This window comes from Oryx dammah, unplaced genomic scaffold (genome assembly GCF_014754425.2).
Source record: "Oryx dammah isolate SB20612 unplaced genomic scaffold, SCBI_Odam_1.1 HiC_scaffold_26, whole genome shotgun sequence".
Taxonomy (NCBI): Eukaryota; Metazoa; Chordata; class Mammalia; order Artiodactyla; family Bovidae; genus Oryx; species Oryx dammah.
The window spans coordinates 27,246,612-27,268,799 of NW_024070210.1; the positions used below are offsets into that span (position 1 = coordinate 27,246,612).

General features: G+C 37.7%; 1 protein-coding gene across 2 annotated transcripts in view; it reads left to right on the forward strand.

Annotated features, from left to right (window-relative positions):
* PPP2R5E (protein phosphatase 2 regulatory subunit B'epsilon) overlaps positions 1-16,822 on the forward strand; it is a 156,172-nt gene extending 139,350 nt beyond the window's left edge. For both annotated transcript variants that reach the window (XM_040226306.1, XM_040226307.1), the window contains exons 11-14: positions 1,417-1,536; positions 4,707-4,834; positions 6,921-7,022; positions 12,150-16,822. In XM_040226306.1, coding sequence (XP_040082240.1) covers positions 1,417-1,536; positions 4,707-4,834; positions 6,921-7,022; positions 12,150-12,249 — 450 coding nt within the window. In that variant the 3' untranslated portion in view covers positions 12,250-16,822. The remainder of the gene's footprint in view (positions 1-1,416; positions 1,537-4,706; positions 4,835-6,920; positions 7,023-12,149) is intronic.
* The last annotated feature ends 5,366 nt before the right edge of the window (positions 16,823-22,188 follow it).

Sequence of the window (22,188 nt, forward strand, 5' to 3'; positions counted from 1 at the left end):
CTCACTGATGCCTGCTTCCTAGTGACCACCTACAGAGGATGGAGGTTTTGCTGTCACTGTTGATAGATGCTCTAGCAACCTGCCCAGATACCCACTTTAAAGCATCATGTGGGTGAGATCTTACTATGCACAATCTTAAAATATATCGCAGACCTTTAGTTTCAGCTGTTCACAAGTGGCCCTGGAAATCTCTGATTTATAATCATTTGTACTTTTGCCAAGACCTCACTGGGCATGTGCAGTGTGAGGTTGTGGCAGAAGCAAGTCTCTTTGCGAAGTGAGCCTAGCTGAGCACCAGATCTATACCACCTTTCCTGAAAGGTTAGAAACCATGTGGAAAATGGCCTGGAAACAAAGGTCAGCAGTTGGTTTTATATTTGGAGAGTGTTTTAGAAGAAATTCAGAATGTTTCTTAACAAATGGTAAGGCTCGACTAAATTTCACTTTTGATGGAAATTACCCTCCTTCTCAAATCAGCTTCAGTTCGCCAAAGCCCTCCTTTACACATTTTCAGAAACTCTTCTAATTTCTTAATAACTGTTAGGTAAAATTAAACTAGCCATTGCTACCCAGATGCATCTTAAGATATGAAAAGATCATTTTTCATATTTTAATTGCATACTTAATTTTTTTCTAGGCAGTCATTTCTTCATACCTAAATAGGAAAATGGTTTTTATTTCTCTGTCAGTTTTCCATTATATTTAAAACAAGTAACTGTACTGTTGATTTGGCTCCATTTTGTGATCTAAAAGCTCTGGTTTTGGAAGCACAGGGTACTGGGGCAACGAGATTCGTTGTGCTCAATAGCGAGCGAGTGTGTACATATGTACGGGTAAGCATGGAGAATGGGTCAGTGTGTGCTGAGGAGTTTAATGTGGCATCTGTCTGTGACTAAATCTGCTCACTGGTGTGTCTCTGACTTTGTATATTCTGTGAACCGGTGTCTCCTAGAGGAGCACCTAGCTCATAGCACGGAGCTGTAAATGTTTGGCAAATATCTGCATGTGCTACAGTGGACTTTGTCCATCGTGCAAGAGGGCCACTCACCCACCATTTTAAAAATATGGAGGAGGGGAGGCAAGCCCCACTGGGACAGTCCCATTCCCAGGCAGGGCCCTGCTGCAGTGTGTAAGTACCCCTGCTTTATGTAATAGATGTAGCACATAGAGTATTTTTTCCAAAGTAAATAGAATCACATCTTCAGTGCTGTAGGAAATTTGTTCTTAACAAGTACCCTCCGGTGAATTTCTTATGAAATAAACATCTAACATAAGTTAAATTCTGATTTGTTCATGTTCAATTTTATGCATAAATTTTCACTATATTAAAACCATGCAAAAACTCGTTTTCCTCATTGTCCATACAGATTTTTTAATCAAGCACCTGACACTTGGTGTTTTGCATGTTACTTCTAGGTCATGTTCCTTGGGGAGCTCGAAGAAATACTGGATGTGATTGAACCTTCGCAGTTTGTTAAAATCCAAGAACCTTTGTTTAAACAAATCGCCAAGTGTGTGTCTAGCCCCCATTTTCAGGTTAGTTAAAAAGAGGGCACGAGCCAGAGTGGCTTGTACAACATGTATTATTTTGGTCAAGTTTTATTTCTGTTGAAAGAAATGTAATGGATACTAGCTACCTAGTGTTGTTATTCGCTCTTTTTTCACACGATAATCATACTTTTGATAATCACCACCTTCATCTTGAACTCTTGCTACGCGACATCCACTGTGATGGTGCATTTTGTCTAGTAACTTGAATTCTCATGACCACTCTGCAGGCAGGGCATTATGATTTTTACAGATGTAAACACTGACCTTCAGAGTGGTACAAGAACTTGTCTCATATAAAATGGCTGAATAAGAGGTGGACAGGTAGGGCTCCTATGGTGTGTAAGAGAGAATGGTGAATAAAGCTTAAGAGAAAAAAAGAATGCTGATCTTCTTTACTGTTAGATGTTTCACATACATTACTCCTGAACTTCAGATTATCCTATGAGACTCCCCCGCTCCACTTTCTAGATGAGACAAAGGAGGTTCAGAAAATGATCTGTTGAAGTTCCTAAGTTAAGAGGGAGTGAGGATTCACATGGCATAGCTTCTTGTGAAAGCCTGTGACCTTTCTGTGGCACCAGTCTGCCTCCTTGTGGCCACTCTGAGAGATTACAGGGAAGGTGAGCCTGGGCAACCCGTTTCTCCACTGGGGCCATTTAAGTTGTGCTGTGGGACCCACACTGGAGAGAAGAAGGTGGTCCGGGGTGAAATGCATTAGGTTTTCTAATTTGGCCATCTCATCAAAGGTCCAAATCACAGACCTAGAGAATTGACTGTTTATATACTGCCTTTTGATTGGAACAGATTGTTCAGATTGCAGTTGGCAGCACAAAGCCCCACCGCTAGCATGATGGACTTGATGGTAGGCTTCCCTCTGAGCTGTTATTATCTTGCATAGTTAGAGACACTGGCTGCTGCTGTTCTAATTTTTGACCTAAAGACATCTTTAGTATATCAAGTCAGTAATCTAATGAAAACCTTGCAGTTATACTACAGAGCCAAGGGGAAAAAAAAGAAACCATTCTATGAACCATCACATTCAGATGATATGACACTTGTCTAGATTTCTTTGAAAATGCAGGACCCTCTGTAGATGTTTTATGTATTACACATGGTCCGTGGTACTCAAAAACTTGGATTGTTTACCTTATTTTTCAGTTTTTATTATGTGTTTGGGGGTAGTGGAAAGCAAAGAGCCAGAATCTCTTTCCAAATGAGCATTATCAGGAAGACTTAGACTCAAGTGAAGCTCAGAAGCATCAGAGGGAGACAGAGTGTCTTAATCCACTGGATCTGTGTCTTAGGGCTACTTAACAAAATACCACAGACTGGATGGCTTATAAACAACAGAAAACTTTTCTCAGAGTCCCAGGGGCTGGCAGTCTGAGATCAGGGTGGCAGCATGTTTGGGTGAGGGCTCTCTTTTGGGTCACAGACTTCTTGTTGTATCCTCACGTAGTAGAAGGGGCTAGGGAGCTCTCAGGGGTCTCTCTGAAAAGGCGCTAATTCCATCATCTTTGGAGGTTAGGATCTCGATGTAGGAGTTTTGGAGGACACATTTAGACCACAGCAGACTTCCATAGCACTTCCCAGGTGGCGCTAGTGGTAAAGAATCCACCTGTCAATTCAGGAGATGCAAGAGACATGGGTTTGATCCCTGGGTTGGGAAGATCCCTCTGGAGATGGGTATGGCAACCCACTCCAGTATTTTTGCCTAGAAAATCCTGTGGACAGAGGAGCCTGGCAGGCTACAGTCCATGGGGTCACAAAGAGTTGGACATGACTTGAGCACACATATGTCTGTGTGGCTTAAACGATAGGAATTGATTCCTCATAGTTCTGTAGGCTGGAAGTCTGAGATCAGAGTGCCAGCATGGTCTGCTGCTGGGAGGGTTCTTTCTGGCTTGTACATCTTCTCACTGTGTCTTTGCATGGCCTTTCCTTGCTGCATGCTTGAGGAAAGAAGCAAATCTCTTGCTTCCTCTTCATACAAGGTCACCAAGCCTATCTGATTAGGACCTCACCTGTATGACCTCATTTAACCTTAATTACCTCCTATCTCCAGATACACTCACACTAGAGGTTAGGGCTTCAGCAAATGAATTTTGTGCAGAGTGTGGGGACAGATTTATTAAATGTATTTAAACGAAGTATAATTTCTTAATCGGTGTAAATGAAAGAAGCAACTCTTCCTTTCCCCATGTAACTACTCTTAGAGTTTTTAGTGTTTTGGGGGGTTTTGTTTTCTTTTTTCTTTTGAGACTTTGGTTTACTTGAATTATTATTGTTATCTCAGATTGCTTTTTAGATTTTTTAGGTTTTCTTTGAAGCATTCCTTTGAATTCAGAGAGTCAGTTGGTAAATGTGGCAGTCAGAAAAAAGAGGTCTGAGATAGCAAGTGCATGTACATACAGCCAGTATCCCTAAGTCCAAAACTGAGTGCCTTCCTCCTGGCTTACCCAGGTCAAAGGAGGGGACCAGAAATGAACTCTGGAAGGAGTCTGGGCACTAGACTCATGTCTCAGTTTATCACTCACAAGCAGTGTGACTGTAGCCAGGTTCCCCATCTCTCTGAACCCCAGTGTCCTCGTTTGTACAGTGGTACCCACTCTTCGGATGGTGGTAAGGATGACACATTCTGCCTGCAGGCTGGGCACAGTCTCTGGCCAAAGGAGGTGTTTAGCAAATGTGCCTGCTCTGCAGGGATGGGCAGCTGTGCTTTCTACAGCAGCTGTTGACTGAAGGCCAGCTACATGCTGGGCCCTGTGGTTGATCTGAAGTGTGTGGGATGAAAGAGGTGAGCCAGGAAGGGAATTAAAGTGATGGGGAAACGGCATGGCATTTAGAAGCAGGGTGAAGGTGTCTGATGCTTGTGAGCTATGTAGGGAAAATGTGGAATCAGGAGAATAAATGTGTTAAAAGGAGAATAAAAATAAGCAGGTAGCAGATCTTTTTCTTTCCCAAATTGATTAACTAGTTTGGAACTTTGTGAAAGATTTTAAACCCACAAAAATGTAAAGTGTGATTAATACTTAATTTTATACTTGTTTGAATGATACTAAAATAGTCTTAATACTTTTTTTGAAGAGGTTATAATTTTGTTTTATCTTTGTCTTTTTCTCTCTGTTAACATTTTCTTTTTCCTTTTCTCAAAGGTGGCAGAAAGGGCACTCTATTATTGGAATAATGAATACATCATGAGTTTGATAGAAGAAAACTCTAACGTCATCCTTCCCATCATGTTTTCCAGTCTTTATAGGATTTCTAAAGAACATTGGAATCCGTAGGTTTTCACAGTTTTCCCTCTCCTCCTCTTTCCTCCTCCCTCCCTCCTCCCCTCCTCCTCTTCCTTCCTTCCTTCTTTCCTCCCCGCTCTCTCTCCCTCTCTCCTTCCATCTTTCCCTCTCCTCCTCTCCTTTGGCCTCTCTCCCTCCTTCCGTCGCTTTTGCTTGATAAAATGTCTTGTATGCATGCTGTGTGTCAGATGTTGTGCGTGCTGCTGAAGATACGCGTGTGAAAAGGTAAAATGTCTACATTTTAGAAATTCACTGACTGGTTGGGGAGACCCACAAGTAAACAGATTTTTTATAAAACAGTGTTTTAAGTGTTGTTTATGTTCGTGTGTCTGTTTATTTGAGGGCATCTTAACCTGTCTTTGAATATTGCTGAGATCTTTTGGGGATGCTCTGGATCAAGTAGAGAGATTTGTATTATATTGCTGGGGGTGATGATGCTCATACTGAATCTTAAAAGAACTGGGCAAGTGGATGGGATGGGGGGTAGTCCATTCAGATAGTGGGTTTACCTGTCACCTAAAAAGGCACAAAAGCTAAGAAGCACCTGTCGTGTTCTGAGGCCTGTGAATTTGGGAGGGCTGAAGCACATGGTCATTTGAGAAGTTTGCTGGAAGATTGGGTCAGAAAGTAGAGTAGTGCCCACGTGAGTCTTCACCAAGTAGATAATAAGGAAACACTAGAGAGCTGTAGGAAGGGAAGTGGTCTGAATTGATTTGCATTTTAGCAAGATCCATTTTTTACAAACCAACTCAGTCATTATACATGTTTTGTAGAGGGAAAAAACATTTTTTAATGTTTTTTATCATCTAGTTTTATGAAAGTTAAAGCATTCTGTATTTGAATGACTTTACATGTTTCTCTATGACATAGAAAGAAAATTGAATGTGGCATTAAAAATGAAATATAATTCAGTATTTCCATAGTATGTTTGTCTGCGAGTTTTGCATACAACTGTAAAATATCATATTTCTCACTTTGCACATTTGCCAAATTTGTGACTAAAGCTTATAAAAATATAAGAGCTGGCAAACAGTTAAATCTCATTATGTAGGTAGCCTCTTGAGAACCTAGAGTGGTTCAAGCACATGTCCTTAACTGCTCAGCAGACTGTATTCACCTTTTCTCCCTCACAGCTCCATCACTGTCGTATCTGAGAAGGTCTTTCTTTTCAACAAGAGACAGCTGAAGTTTCTCTTTTAATGAACACAGGGCAGAAGCAATACAGTAAATCCACTTATAAATGCTTTAGAAACTTCAAACCCAAGGAATGCCTTTTTCAGTGGTGTTGGGAAACACGCAAAATGGAAGAAATGTTGTATAGTTTTGCACAGGGAAGTGTTATTTAGATTCTAGTCTGAAGATACTCAGCTTGTCATGGCAGAGTCCTCACATTGCCAAGAGCTTATTCTTAGACTTGATAAGCATGGGCAGCCATTTGGCTCTTGAGCTGTTTAATGTTCCATCCGCTGATAGCAGCCATCACCAGCTAGCCAGTTACCTTCAGCCTGTGCGTTGAGTCAGCAAGAGGACTGATGCAAAGCACCACTAGAAATGTAACTCATATTAAGCTGCCCAACTTCCGGGGGGGCTTGGTATCATCTTTGAATATGAATTAATAGATATATAAAATTTGTTACCATGGAAACAAATTGATTTTGATGAATTATGTATTTTATCACTTTAGAAATAAAATTCTATGCAAATTCAGGTCTCAAAGGTTGGTCCTGCCACAAGTGTTCATTTTTAGGGTGAAGTTGCTTTATACTTGCCTTTTTATTCATTGAAGTTAACAAGTGCCCATAGGCAAGTCTATTCTGGGTACCAGTGATTAGAAGGGCAAAATTAGATTTTCTAATCCTGCCAACCCCTCAGAAAGATCTCTTGTCTAAAGACTGTAGCTCTCTTCATGTGGAAATGAATTGTAGGTCATTTCTAGTTATTCCAACTAAAAAAGGGATGGTGACTAGGCAGTGTGAGCAGCTCACTCAGGTAAAGGTTGTACATCCATTTTCTTCAGGCAGCAACCCATTACATAGGACTGACCAACACGTTCCTTTCTCTCTGTGCTTCCAGGGCTATTGTGGCGTTAGTGTACAATGTGTTGAAGGCGTTTATGGAAATGAACAGCACCATGTTTGATGAGCTGACAGCCACATACAAGTCAGATCGTCAGCGGTAACTTTTTAAAGCTTTTTTGTCAGCTGTGCATAAAACTATTGAGTTCTTTCTTTGCTCTTTGCTGAATTTGCCTCGTTGTACCTGAAATCCTAAGCAGCACAATTTTATTTATTTCCATATTCATTTTCGCATATGCATTAGCTGTGTCTTTATTAGTGTGCCACTGGGTAACAGAGTGTCATTTTGGTAAAGGCTGCTTTCCTCTTTCCCTTCCCTAATGTTTCTCTTCTGTGTCCAGGTTAGAAGCCTGCCTCATAACTGGTGTTTCAGGCCCACATAAGGGGATCATCAGGTTGATAGCCATCTGGATTCACTCCCGTTCTGAACTAGAATGGGGCTGATTTGTCCTTCACTCCAGCAGCTTCCCTGGTGGCTCAGAGGTTAAAGTGTCTGCCTGGAATGCGGGAGACCCGGGTTCAATCCCTGGGTCGAGAAAGAAGATCCCCTGGAGAAGGAAATGGCAACCCACTCCAGTACTCTTGCCTGGAGAATCCCATGGACGGAAGAGCCTGGTGGGCTACAGCCCATGGGATCACAAAGAGTCGGACACGACTGAGCGACAAACTACTAACTACTACCAGCGGCAAGAGAGATGGGGCATGGTTTTTGTTTAGCTCTTTGACCTAGAACTTAACTTTCTATACTAGAACTCAGCACATCCCCGTGATTTAGAGGGCAGTGCAAAGAACAAGGAGATAAAAGAGTATTATGCAAATCTTGATACATTTAAGGTCAAAAGGGAGCAGAAACCAGTTGAACTCATTATAATAAATGCTTCTGGTTTCATGGGTCTTTCTTGATTTCATTTATGTGATTCTTCAATTTTGTTATTTCTCGTTCAGTATATTCAACTTTCCAAAAGATGTGTCTTAGTCTGTGTGGGCTGCTATACCACATTATAGGTATCTTGTGGGTAGCTTCCAAATAACACAAATGTTCTGGAATCCAGAAACCCAAGAGCATGGCGCCACCATAGTTGGATGAAGGCCCTCTTTCTGATTCAGATCTGGTACCTTCTCACTGTGTCTTCGCGAGGTGGATGGGGCAAGGGATCTCTGTGGGGTCTCTTTTATAAGAGCACTAATCCCATTCATGAGGGCTCCACCCTCATGACCTAATCACCCCCAAAGGCCTCACCTACTAATACCATCACCTCTGGGGTTTAGGATGTCAACATGTGAATTTAGGGGGCACACAAATATTCAGACCCTGACTTGATGTACTTGGAGAGGTTGAGGAAAGTCTGGAGAGCTAGTTAGTAGTTGAACCACTGGGTTGACTTCTCTCATCCAGAAGAAAATGTCAGCTTTGTGTATATTATAAAACCTTAGACTTTGAAGGATCCCAGTGTTCATACTCAGGACCTGGCTAAACCTCCTGAGAAAAACTGTCTGTGGTTCCCTTGCACCTTTTCCTGACTTTTAATATGTTACTTGGATTTTAGATAAAAGTAGCAATGAAGGGAAAGGTTTGGTGGCAGGGGACAGAGGATCGTCATAGTGATTTTTAAAAAAATTACCAGAGCAACTTTATGGAATACGAAAAGTATTTAATAATAGAGAGAAGAGACTTGAGTTTTTTTTTAATACCACGTTGAGGTAAAAATCAGTTATTGGATATGTTGTATCAAACTTAACTGTTAATTTACTATATTTGTAGTTGTTTCAAATCATTAAATTTATAATAACCCTCCATGTTTCAAACTTAAAATCTTTAAAAAATGTTATTTAAGTGAAGGAAATACAGGGCAAATTTTCATACTGTGATATACCATTAAGGAGTGCATTGTACATAATATCTTTCTTTTTATAGTAACTAAAAACCCATTTTTATTTTCCTAGTTGAATAAGAATTAAATCTGTAGAAATCCATTAAGACTACTGAAGACCTATTTCTAAAATATTCAAATCATTTGAATTAATTTCATTCATTTTTATTGAATTTCAAAACTGTTTTATGATCATTTATCATTTAAACTAAATAGGCCAGACTCTTGGAAAAGATAATTAAGTGCAAATAAACACTATGAAGCTGACTATGACAGTCTGGTGTTTTAAAGTGATTTATAGTGAGTGGACTTTCTTAATGACAGAAGGATTATTCAAAAACTAGTATTTTGTCTAATGAGCAATACAAGGGTGTACTTAGTAGATGGATATACTAGTTTTTCCGTGGATATAGGAAGAGAAAAGGAGACTAAAGAGATTTATTTGGTATTGTCCGACAAGAGCTTCTCTGGTGGCTCAGATGGTAAAGAATCTGCCTGCAGTGTGGGAGACCTGGGTTCGATCCTTGGGTTGGGAAGAGTCCTCTGGTGGAGGGAATGGCAACCCACTCCAGTATTCCTAGCTGGAGAATCCCCATGGACAGAGGAGCCTGTTGGGCTACAGTGAGTGCATGGGGCACAAAGAGTCCCAATGAGAAATGAAAAGATTTATTTCTAGAAGGCAAGAAGTTAGTAACTGTTGCAGTTCAGATCAACATTTTTTAAAGAATTACAAATCTGAAAATGGTGGGTGGAATAAGTAACTAACACTGACGGATACATATGTCAACATTAGTGCTTTGTGAAATTGTAACAGGGAGTTTGACATTATCCGTAGTATGACAGCGTAGTGAAGTTTTAAACTGCCACCTACAGGGAGAGAGAAAAGTGGGAAAGAATAGGGCTGACAGAAGCTATATCAGAAATATTTAGGGTTTTTGAAGATAAAGCTGTCAGTATAAAAGATGTATGATAACTCAGCAAAAAGTTTACCTAGAAGAAAAGCCCCATAGGGTAGATTGCATTGATTGCTATACAACTCTTGATCAAAGACTGGTGAAATGCCTCAGTAACAAGTTTATGAATGTTTAATCATGTCAGCTCTTCATTTAAACTGCAAATGAGGGCATTAAGAACCTAACATATATTGAAGCTGTTTTTTAGTTGAATAAAGTCTCTAAAGCCCTTGCTTACTATCTTCCTCCTCTTCCAAGTAAAAAGATCAATATGCATTGAAACTCAGCAGGATCAGCAGAATTTACTTTCAAATCAGTATTCTATGATAACATTTATTTAGACCTAATGTTGGGCTTCCCTGGGAGTCCACTGTTTAAGAATCTGTCTTGCATTGCAAGGGAAACCTGTTTGATCCCTGGTCCGGGAACAGCCCGCACCCTGCAGAGCAGCTACGCCCGTGTGCCGTAACTACTGAGCCAGCCCTCTAGAGCCCGAATCACAGTGACTGAACCCACACACTGATCTGCTGAAGCCCAAGTGCCTGGAGCCTGTGCTCTGCAACAGGAGAAGCCACTGCACTGTTCCACCACAGCAAAGAGTGGCCCCCGTTCACTACGACTAGAGAAAAGCCTGCTCGGCAACGAAGGCCCAGCACAGCCAATGATAAATAAACAATAAATCTTTAGACAGACCCAATGTTAATCCCCAGATTGTACTGAGAAACCAAAAGTGATAATTTACCAAATGGTTTTGCTTTGCAGTTAGATATCTAGGATCCATAATGGTTGGAGAATTAATTGCCCTATAAATAAAACTTTTCAGGGTCAAAGTTACCAAGTAGGTAATTGTTTGAAAAACTATTATGCCTACTAAAATTCATATTGTATCAAGTGTATTTGAGCCAGTTAAAACTAGTTGCAGTAAACGGCTTAAATTGCCAAAATACTAATTATAAAATGTTGGAATGGGGATGTAAAAGTCTTTAGATATTTCTAGAGGTATTTTGACAGGGGGGGATGAAGATTAATTTCTGTTGCTGTAGACAATCAGTACAACTTAAAAAAATTGGTAATGGCTTAAAAAATATAAGGCAGTGGAATTATACATACATTTCACTTATGTGGATTTCCTTCCCTGAATAAATATACTGTACTACAGTGAAGTACAAAAGTCTTGCTAAGTGAAGTCAAATTCTTGCCAAGTGAAGTAGAGCCACTGTTTTTAGGAATTATCTGAATTTATGGATTCACAAATATTATCAGGTGTGCAGTTTACTGATTCATCACAACATGAAGAAACTAGGGACAGTGTAGTGAGTTATTTTTAATAAATATAAATTTATAGTGTACCCATGTATTCCTGGGTTGCGTACTTACTACTTCATTGATATTAAAGTTAACATCCTGGGACTTCCCTGGTGGTCCAGTGGCTAAGACTCTACACTCCCAATGCAGGGAGCCTGGGTTCAATCCCTGGTCAGGGAACTAGATCCCACATGCTGCAACTAAGACCTGGGACAGCCAAATAAATAAATAAATAAATAAATAATAATAATAAAAAAATAAAGTTAACATCTTTTCTTTTATAAAAGTATGGTAATCTAAAAATGTCCTTGGCAAAATAAAATTCATTTACCCTATTTTGAACATCTAGTTTTTGGGAAAATTTTAACCAAACAGTGAAATCTGAAGTCTGTAAGTCACAAATTGATATTGAGCCAAATTCGAAGTCTTGGAACATTAAAAATGTAATAACTGATAATACTAACAAAGTTCTGTTGAGAATTAAAACAAATTATAGAAGAAAGGATGTTTAATTTTATATATAGGTATAAAATTCATAATTTGGTTTCTGTGGTTTGATATTTTTAAGAACAAGATTTTGCTAAAGACTTTACATACATATAATATAGAAAAAATGGACTGTAATTAAAGAGGAAGTATGTTTTCTTCACTTACTACGTTCTCTATATCAGTGTCATCTCTAGCAACCCATTTGAGAAACTATTCAGAGAGGAAAAAAAAAATCAGATTTGAACTAGACCCAAAGTAAACATGCCATTGGATTTAGGATAACAGATACTTATAAATGTTGGTCATTTTTTTTTCTTGGTATTTTGAAGTTAATCTTCCTTATTAAGCTAGGTGTAAAGGAATATTAATGTGAAATGAAATCTTAAAATATTCTTGTCATTTCCTACTCTATGTTGTTTCTACATATGTGTCAAGGAAAAAAAAAAAGAGCAGAAAACCCAAAAGATGAAACACCTACAAGTTTAATGCCAGAGTTTTCAGAGATATTTAAAAGACTGGGTTAAAGTATGTCCAAGGGGCAGTTATTGTTGGATAATCTTTTTAAACTTTCTCAGTTATTTACCTTATATTCTATTGTTTTCCCCCCAGTGAGAAAAAGAAAGAAAAGGAACGTGAAGAATTGTGGAAAAAACTGGAGGATCTGGAGTTAAAGAGAGGTCTTAGACGTGATGGGATAATTCCAACTTAACGAAAATAACGACAACAACATTACTAACCTGTGGAGTCACACATTTATGTAGTAGAAGATGGAGCAACAGTTTTCTGTATTGTGCAACTTTACAGTAGATTTCACATTTGTTTCATTATTACAACAGCACTGTATATACCTGTCTCTAAGTAAAGGAAAAAAAAAATAAGGACTTCAATCCAAAGTTTGGACAGTAGATGGACTTCTCAGAACTTGGCAAACATAATTATTGTTCTAACCTTCTTTTAAAAAAAAAAAAAAGCAGTCTTCAGAGGTCTGTTGATGAAATTACTATATTAAAATTCCATTATTGGGAGTTCCTTATTTATCATTAGCAGAGAGTATGAAACAATTTTCAAATGTGAACAATCTTAAATTTAGCTTGTCTTTCTGCTAAGCTGTTAAATGTATTTATAGTAAAGGAAGGAAGAAAAAGAAGACTGTCATTTCCTTATAAGTTTGTATAACATCCTCCTCTGGATAACTTGACTGTAATTTGACATCTTTTCCTTTTGCACATCTTCATGAGTTGAATGTGGAATGGGGCTATGAATTATAAAGGTCCTGTGTTAAAAGTTTTGTTTACTGGAATGAACATCTTTCCAGTAACCAGGTAGTCCAGGTACTCCTTTAGTTTTAAAATTAGGAGTAAAAGAGAACAGGTGATAAACATAGTAGGGAAGGGAATTTTGGATTCATGCATGAGTTTATGGTGAATCCAGATCAATGTCTTGAATCCTTTAAAAACAGGCACTGGGACAAGCTAGGGTTCAGTACCTGACCAGTATTAGTTATGTACTTCATTGACCACACAAACCAGAGATGTTTTAGAAATGTCAGGAGACATCCTTTCGGACCATTTGGAAATAAAGACGAACACTGAACAGTGCAACCATGAAATTGATTGCCAGGATTGTGAATCTAATTGGGAATAGAGTTGAGCAAACAGCTTGGACTGTTTGGAGTTGTTGCCTTACTTTTTAATATGTATTTATAAAGTATTCCAGCAAAAAGAGGATGTAGCCTCTGGGGAAAACAAACAAACAAACATATTACAGTGTTTTTTTGTAGATTCTCATTCTGTATCCCATCACAGCGCCAGCCCTGTTTTTAGCCAGAAAGGATTCAGGATAAACATTATTATGCATTCTGAATTGGATGCGTATTCCTAACTACTGTATTTGTTACCAAAAGTGGTTCTACAAATGCTACTGAAAAAATCTGGAAATTCCTAATGTCCTGAGTGTTAATAATAAAGTTTAAAAATGCTTTTATATCAAAGGTGCATTGTGACCAAATTGTTTAAGAAAACAAAAAAACACAAAATCTAGGGCTGTATTATAGATATATCTTACTGGCTCTCTGCTTTGTATTTGAAAGAGGAATCTTACATCTTGGGGAGTTAAAATGCTGATAAAACTTGTGTACATTGTGTACTTAACCTAATGCAGTTGCATTATCATGTACTGAAAGATATGTGTTTTGGGATTTATTTCCAGGATGCTTTTGCTTGTTATGGACATGGCAGCAGTGAGTTGATAATCCTAAACCATCCCTTCCAGCAGTATTCGTGATACGGAGCTGATTCTGCGTTCATGTGTTGAATTGTGATAGTAGCAAACAGGAACATATGAACTGTTGTTGCTCTTAATAGAAATATGGTATCAATATGGGCTTGTATATTTTATTCCTTCCATTTAAAATATAAGATAGAATATGCAGTTTTATTCTTTATAAGAAAAAAGGGAAAAAAAAGAAGCCGCTGACCTTTCTCCCCTATCGAGTGTTTCAGGATTATCAGGTCACAGTTTGTGCATAAAAAGTCAGCCAATTATGGACATTGTCATCTCAATAACTTTGTAAAACAAAAACAAAACTTGGCATTGTTAATTCTGAAAAAGAAACAGCAGTAAAAGAGTCATATGCAATATCAAACACAACATGGTTTAGTGGAATTAATAGATTTTTCTTTTTTAAAGAACTTTAATGGGGATTCAATGTAAAGCTGGCAGAGGCTGCCAAAGATGAAAGAATTTACTTTAAAAGTGCTGGAGCAAAGGTGCAAGTTCAAATGCTAAAGATAAAAATAAATTTGTAACAAACCATCTCCTTCAGCCCTTTTGATTTTAGCCCATGAGTTTTGACTTTGCTTTATATTTAATTTTGACAATATGAACTTTTGTTTGCGATCAAGGTCACAGGTTTATGAACTATATCTCTGCCCGTTAGAATGAAATGCAGTCATTTGAAATGAGAAAGACCAGGATTCTTTATTGCACCTTACCCTGTCCTCAGAGTTAAGGTGAAAGCTGTACCGATACCCTTGATGTCAATTTCGTATGTTGAGCATTCCAAACTGAGAAGAATAAAGCCAAATCTTAGACGTATTTAAAGACGCTATTATAGATATATGTCTAAAATTCATTGGGCAACTTCTGAGAAGAAACACTGTCTTTTCTATTTTAACCGGAAGTGACAATGTGACATCTGTCATGTTGCATCCAGTGACGCAGAGTAACTGAGGTAGCCTGACTGCTGCACTGTGTGACATATTTAAGGACGTACTTGCTGCATTTGCAGCAGCCCTCTCTCTCTGTCCTTTCCCACATTTCTGCTGTTGCTGCAACTCGAGTTAATTGTGACAAATGCATCTCTGTGTTATATTTTGTTTGCTTCCTAATTTCCAGAACTATATATAAATATATTTTTTAAATAGCAGATATTGTAGTTAGTGAGTGATGATCACTCCAACCTTATCCCTACCATATTGGTTTCAGGGGTAGGATTAAGAGTGTCTTGGGAAGAAAAACAAAAAATGAAAACAAAACCCTGTGGTTTAGAAGGATGCTGAGGCCTTAGGCTGTGGGCCTGGAACAACCATGTGAGTGAACTGACCCATCTCATACTTTGAATCAAGCATGCATTCCTTTTCTCATTGTGCAAGTGTCCCCCGTTTTTCCTCAGTGTTTAGTTTTCGTCTTTTGAAATTTTATTATATTTTGCTCTCCCTAACATCTGTTTTTTATAAAATAAAATAAAAAATAAAAAAAGTAGATATAAGTAATACCCTCAATGCCTCTGGATACTCACAAGCAGGGTTATACTCCTTCATCTTGGGCTCACTTGCCTAAATGGAAGGGTTTAATTTATTTTGTACCTCCTTCTATGCGTGGGACAGTCCAGGGTGCGGAGCCAGGAATTGCTTATAATTGCACCTGCTATACTTAAATGTATAGCCCTAGGCTCAATCACACTATGGAAAGAAGAAAAAAAGTATATTTAGAGCTTTAAAAGCTTTTTTATTTTTTTGTGGGGGCTGGGGGGGGTGGGTGGGAAAGGGAAGATGTATGGATGTTATTGGCATTTTTAAGTGTTCAGAGGTGTTTTTTTTTCCCCCGTTTTGTTTTTTTCCCCTTCAATTGGATGCACTGACCTGGCCCAAGAAATAAAGAGATTCTCTCTTTTGATGCTATTACCGATGTTATGACAAATGACAGTCACCTAGAATAAAAAAGGTGGCACCGGACATGATCAGTGATATTTTATTTGCACATCGATATTTTTATTTTTATATTCTGGCTCAGCTGCTTCTCTGAGTGGAGTTAAGGAATGAGCTACAAAGAATTTTTGTAGTAGCTATATTGGGAACGCATTTTATATTTCTCAGTGTTTAATTTTGAAACTCTAAAAGGATGGTGCATCTTGAGAGAAAGCTGAGCAAATTTTAATCTAGTGGAATGTTAATTTGTGCTGCTTAGTGTGCACGACTGCAGCAGTAGCATCTCTCTTGGAAATAAACATCCCAGATTATGACGTCTATGAATATAGGTTTCCTTTTCTACCCCACTCCTTCCCTTCCCTCCCCTGACTTTCCTTCTTTCCCTTCTCTTTTTTTTACTTTTTTGGAAATCACTTATTGTATATAAGTTGTAATCCAGACCTCATGTATCAATGGGGAACTTTCAAATATAAATATTACCAATACATTTTCTGGTTGTTGTCTGATTTTTGATTGAGGTATAATGAGAATGACATGTCCATTGCTTTTGGTTTGAGGATTTCGCTTTAGCTTCATACATCTTTTGGTATTTTAGTATTTCATTGTTTTAGCAGGAGAGGGCAGCAAAAGTTCATTTTCCCTGTTAGAAATGCTGTGGTTCATGACTGGTTTTAAATTTAGTTGTGTGTGTGTTTTTTTAAACAGCATCTGTTTGTGGGTAGAGGTAAAAAAATGAAACATTTTTGATATGAAAATTTGCATATGAAAATTCTAGACTGATTCAACCAGACAGTTAAGACTTCTGATCCACATGAAAGTTAAAAGGCCACAAAAGAATCTTCTGGCACTAGCTAAAATATGCTACTTCCTTTTTCAAACACAACAAAATGCAAGCTGAATCTTAAAACAACACTTGGAGTTTAAAATGTCTTTGGAAATGATTTACTTTCTTCAAAGTGGTAACAGAAACAAAAATGAAGGTGCTCCCAAAGGAAAATGTAACCTTCCCCTTTCACAGATGTGTGAGAGGTCCTGTACTGTGGGTGCGTCCTAATAAAGAAGCAGTGAAGAGTTCTCAGGCGCCTGGCTATGTGTGTTTGTTCATCTGTTTCTGACCTCCATGACCTTTTTGAACCATACAAATAGTAGATTTGATCAATATAAATGTGAGACAGGTTGGTATGTTCAGGCTTTCAGCTTGAGAAAATCAGTTTGTAATTAAGGTGGGCTTCAGGGTCTATTGCTGGATATGCAAATACCCCAAAACTTGGTGGCAAAATCGAAGTTATTTATTTTGTTCACAAATGTATGATGTGGGCGGGACTTAGCAAGAATTCTTGTCTTTGTTATTCAAGTGTCAGCTTGGGTTTATCAAAGGGGACAGGAGAGCTCCCTTCCAACATGGCTCACTTGCATGGCTGGCCAGTCGGTGCGGGCTGTTGACTTGGGGTTCAGCCAGAGACCTCAGTTCTTCTTGACACAGACCTCCATATGGAGGTGCCTTCCTTTACTTCCTCAAAGTATGAAAACTAGGAATGAGCGTTTTAATCGACAGGAGGTGGATACTGCCAATTCTTTAAAACCTGGGCCCAGAAACTGCCACAGCATGATTTCTGTCATATTTTGTTGCTCAGACAGTGAAGTCTGCTCAGATACAAGTGCAGTAGATGTGGGCCCTATCGCTATGTGAGGAGAGGAATGTCATCTGTAGCCAGCCATGGGATACTTTCCTTGTAAAGCATTTCATTTAGGTGTGGTTTACTCTCTTTGGCTAATTAGACTTGGAACCATGTAGAGTTAACTAGTTAATGTTTCATGTTCAGTTAAACTAAGTTGGGAAGGGGAAAAAAAATCCTTGTACATTCAGTAGTTTTGTGTTTCAAAGCATGACAATTTTACATCTGAAGATCACCTTGGTAAGTCACTTACCAAGAAGAAACTTGTAACAAAAAATTTTAGGGTTCATAGAAATATGAGTTGATTTCCATGGAATATCTAACCTTTTCTATAACATTGCTTCCTGTATTATAATGAAGCAAAACAAATGTATAATCCAGATTTTGTTTGTTTTAGCCGAGACTAAGTATGGAAAAGTATGGAATAGTTGACCAAGACTATTGGATTAGGGGAATTAAAATTTGCTTGTTTCTGATTATGATACATGTTCATTGTATATTCTTGAGAAGGAAGATTTTTAAGAAACAAATTGAATACCTATATGCTACTCCTCATACCAAAAAGACCATTAAAAGTCATGTACATTTCATTGATTGACTGGACCAATGTTAGTGGATTACCTCTGTCCAGAGTTTTGCCCATCCTCCGTTGTTCCCATTTTCTACATCTTTATTGTCTCATTTAATTTTGTTCACAGTCTGTATTAATTATATGATTTGCGTCAAATTTTGCTGTTACCAGATGATATGGGGCCTCAGAACCAGATGGATATCAGTCACGGCCCCCTTTGTCCTCCCTGAAGCTCTTCAGGCAAGGTGTCTTCAGCCAGTGTCACCCAAGATGACCAGGGACTTGGAAGACAGAGGCCCCTGGGATCATTTGGCTTCTGACATTTATCAGCGGTGTGACTTTGGGAAAACTGAGCTAAGCCTCAAATTCATTTGTAAAGTGGTACTTATTTTTCAGTGTTGTTATATTCTATTAGGCAGTATATGTAAAATAGCATAAAGTGTGACAGATGGTGACCTGAAAAATATTATTATGTTTGATAAATATTAAACCCAAAAGTTAAACCCACAGCAGAAGAATGGAAGTAATATAGATTATTAAGCAGAAATAGAGAATAGAAAAACAACAGAGAAAAATGAAACCAAAAGTTGGTACTTTGAAAAAACCAGCAAAATTAACAAACCTTTAACCAGATGGACTAAATAGAAGACTCAAATTACTAAAAATCAGAAATGAAAGTGGAGAGATCTTTGCTGATTCTATAGAAGTAAAACACAAGAGCACTGTGAACATTTGTTTGCCAAAAAAAAGAGTTGGGTAGTCTAGATGAAATGATTCAATCACCATGAAATAGATCTGAATAGACATAATTAGTGAGAGGATTGCATTGGTAATCAAAAATCTCCCAACAAAAATCTTGGCCCAGGTGGCTTCACTGATGAATTCTACCAAACATTTAAAGAAGAATTAATACCAATGCCTCTCAAATGTTTTCAAGAAATCAAAGAGGAGGGAACACTTCCTAACCCATTTCTATCAGGTCAGTATAACCCTGATACCAAAAACAGATGCTATAAGGAAGTAAAACTAAAGGCCAATATCCCTTATAGACACTGATACAAAAATATCCAGCAAATTGCTAGCAAACAGATTCAGCAGCATATTAAAAGCATTATTCTCCATAACTAGATGGGATTTATTCCTGGAATGCAAGGATGGTTCAACATCCAAAAATGAGTCAATGTAATGTACCACATCATCAAAATGAAGGGAAAAAACCCCAACATAGTCATCTCAACTTATGCAGAAAAAGCATTTGAGAAAATTCAATGCCCTTTCATGATAAACACTCAACAAAATAGAAGGCAATTACCTCAACGTTGTAAAAGCCACATGTGAAAAATCCATAACATTGTATTCAATGGTGAAAGACTGAAAGCTTTTCATCTAAGATCAGGAAGAAGGTGAGGATACCCACTTGTTCACTACTTATATTCAACATAGTACTGGAAGTTCTATCAGAGCAATTAGACAAGGAAAAGAAAAAGCATCCAAATTGGAAATGAAGAAGTAAATTTGTTTGCAGGTGGTATGATGTTACATGTAGAAAACTAAAGACTCCACACCAAAATCAGTTTCATCTCTATACAATGAACAAACTGAAAAGGAAATTACAAAAACAATTCCATATACTATTAGCATCAAAAAGAATAAAATCCTTAGTAATTAATGGTGAAAGACTTGTACAATGAAATCTACAAAACATTGCTGAAAGAAATTAAGACATAAATGGGAACATATTCCATGTTTATTGATTGGATTACTTATTATTGGCAAAATGTCCATGCTGCTGCAGTGATCTACAGATAGAATGTAATCATTATCAAAATCCCAATTGATTGATTGATAAAAGGATTTTTTGCAGAAATTAAAAAAAAATCCATTCTAAAATTTATATGGACTCTCAAGGGAGCATGAATTGTCAAAAGGATTTTGAAAAAGAACAAAACTGGAGGACACACTTTCTGATTTTAAAACTTACTATAAAGTTACATTAATCAAAACAGTGTGGTGGTTTTGGCATAAAGCTATATAGGCCAATGGGATAAAATAGAGAACCCAGAAGAAACTCAGATATGGTCAAAAGATTTTTGACAAGGTTGCCAAGACCATTTGATGAAGAAAGTGTTTTCAAAGAACAGTGCTGTGAAAACTGGATATTCACAATTTGAAGAATGAAGTTGGGTCCTTATCTAACACTATATACAAAAATAACCTCAAAATGAATCAAGGACCTAAATGTGAGACCCAAAATAATAAAACTCTTGGAAAGAAACATAGGACAAAAGTTTCATTGTACAACATTGTACAATATTTGACATGACTTCTTGGACATAACGTCAAAGGCACAGGTAACAAAAAATAGATGAATTAGACTTCATGAAATTTTAAAAACTTGTGCATTCTAAGATACTGTCCACATAGTAAAAAGGCAACTCATGAATGGGAGAAAATATTTGCATATTGTATATCTGTAAAAGGTTTAACGTTAAGAATATATGGAGAACTTTAAAAAACTCAATGACAAAAAACTTAAACAGCCCAATTCAAAAATGGGAAAGGATTTAAATAGATATTTCTCCAAAGAAGATAATAACTGGCCAACAAGCATATAAAAAGATGCTCAACATTGCTAATCACTAGGAAACTGCAAATCAAAACTTCAGTGGGGTATACCTCCTCATACCGATAAGGATGGCTACTATTGAAAAACCAGAAAACAAGAAGAGCTGGCAAGGATGTGGAGACACTGGGTCATTTGTGCACTATTGATGGGAATGTAAAATGATACAGCTGCTGTGGAAACAGTATGGAAGTTCCTCAAAATATTAAAAATATCATATGATCTGGCAATTGCCCTTCTGAGTATATACCCCAAAGAAATGAAAGCAGGGCTTCAAAGAGTTATTTTTACACCCATCATTATTCACAATAGCTAAAATGTGGAAGCAACACAAGTGTCCACCAGCAGATGGGTGGATGAGCAAAATGTGGCACATACATGGAATATTAAAGTGAAGTTGCTCAGTCGTGTCTGACTCTGCGACCCCGTGGACTGTAGCCCACCAGGCTCCTCCATCCATGGGATTCTCCAGACAAGAATACTGGAGTGGGTTGCCATTTCCTTCTCCAGGGGATCTTCCTGATCCAGGGATCGAACCCAGGTCTCCTGCATTACAGGCAGACGCTTTAACCTCTGAGCTACTAGGGAAGCCCCACGTGGAATATTATTCAGCCTCAAAAAGGAAGGAAATTCTGAAAGATGATACATCATAGATGAACCTTGAGAACATTATAGTAAATGAAAATAAGCTGGTCACATAAAGGCAAACAGTATTTGATTCCACTTAAATGACGTACTTAGATGAGTCAAAACCATAAAGACAGAAAGCGTAATGGTTGTTGCCAGTGGCTGAGAGGAGGAAAGAATGGGGGTTATCTTCTGATAAGTATAGAGTTCCAGCATTAAAAGATGAAAAGAGTTAAGAGAATGGGTGGTGGTGATGGTTGCACACTAACGTGTACAAATGACCTGTACATGTAAAAATGATCAAAACGGTAAATTTAATTTTATGTGCATTTTACCTCAATAATAAAAAATGCTACTAAACCATTTTCCACAGTGGATATGACATTTCACACTCTTAACAACAAGGTATGGGAATTCCAGTTGCACCACATTTTTGCCGACATTTGGTGGTGTCACTTTAAATAGTTTTAGCCATTCTGGTGAATGCATATAAAGATATTTTATTGAGGTTCTCATTCATATTCTCCTGATGACTAGTTACATTAAACACCTTTTCCATGTGTTTTTGGCAATTTGTGTATCTTCTTTTGTGAAGTGTCTGTTCAGATTTTTGCCCATTTTGCTTTATTGTGTTGTTGACCTTTTTATTATTGAATTGTAGGGTATCTTTATGTTTCTTGGATAATAATTCTTTGTCAGATATGTGTTTTGTGAATATTTTCTCCATACCTAATGAGCAAAAGATTTAAATATCGGTGAGATATAATTTAACTTTTTTTCTTTTATGATTACTGTTTCTTATGTCCTATTAAATCTTTCTCTCTTCCTACTTCCTTTCCTTCCTCCCTGCCAGCCCAAATTATACTCTTTTATATATCCCCTTTGAAAGCTTTATAATTTTTGCTTTTATGTTTAGGCTCATGATTCATCTTGGATTATTTTT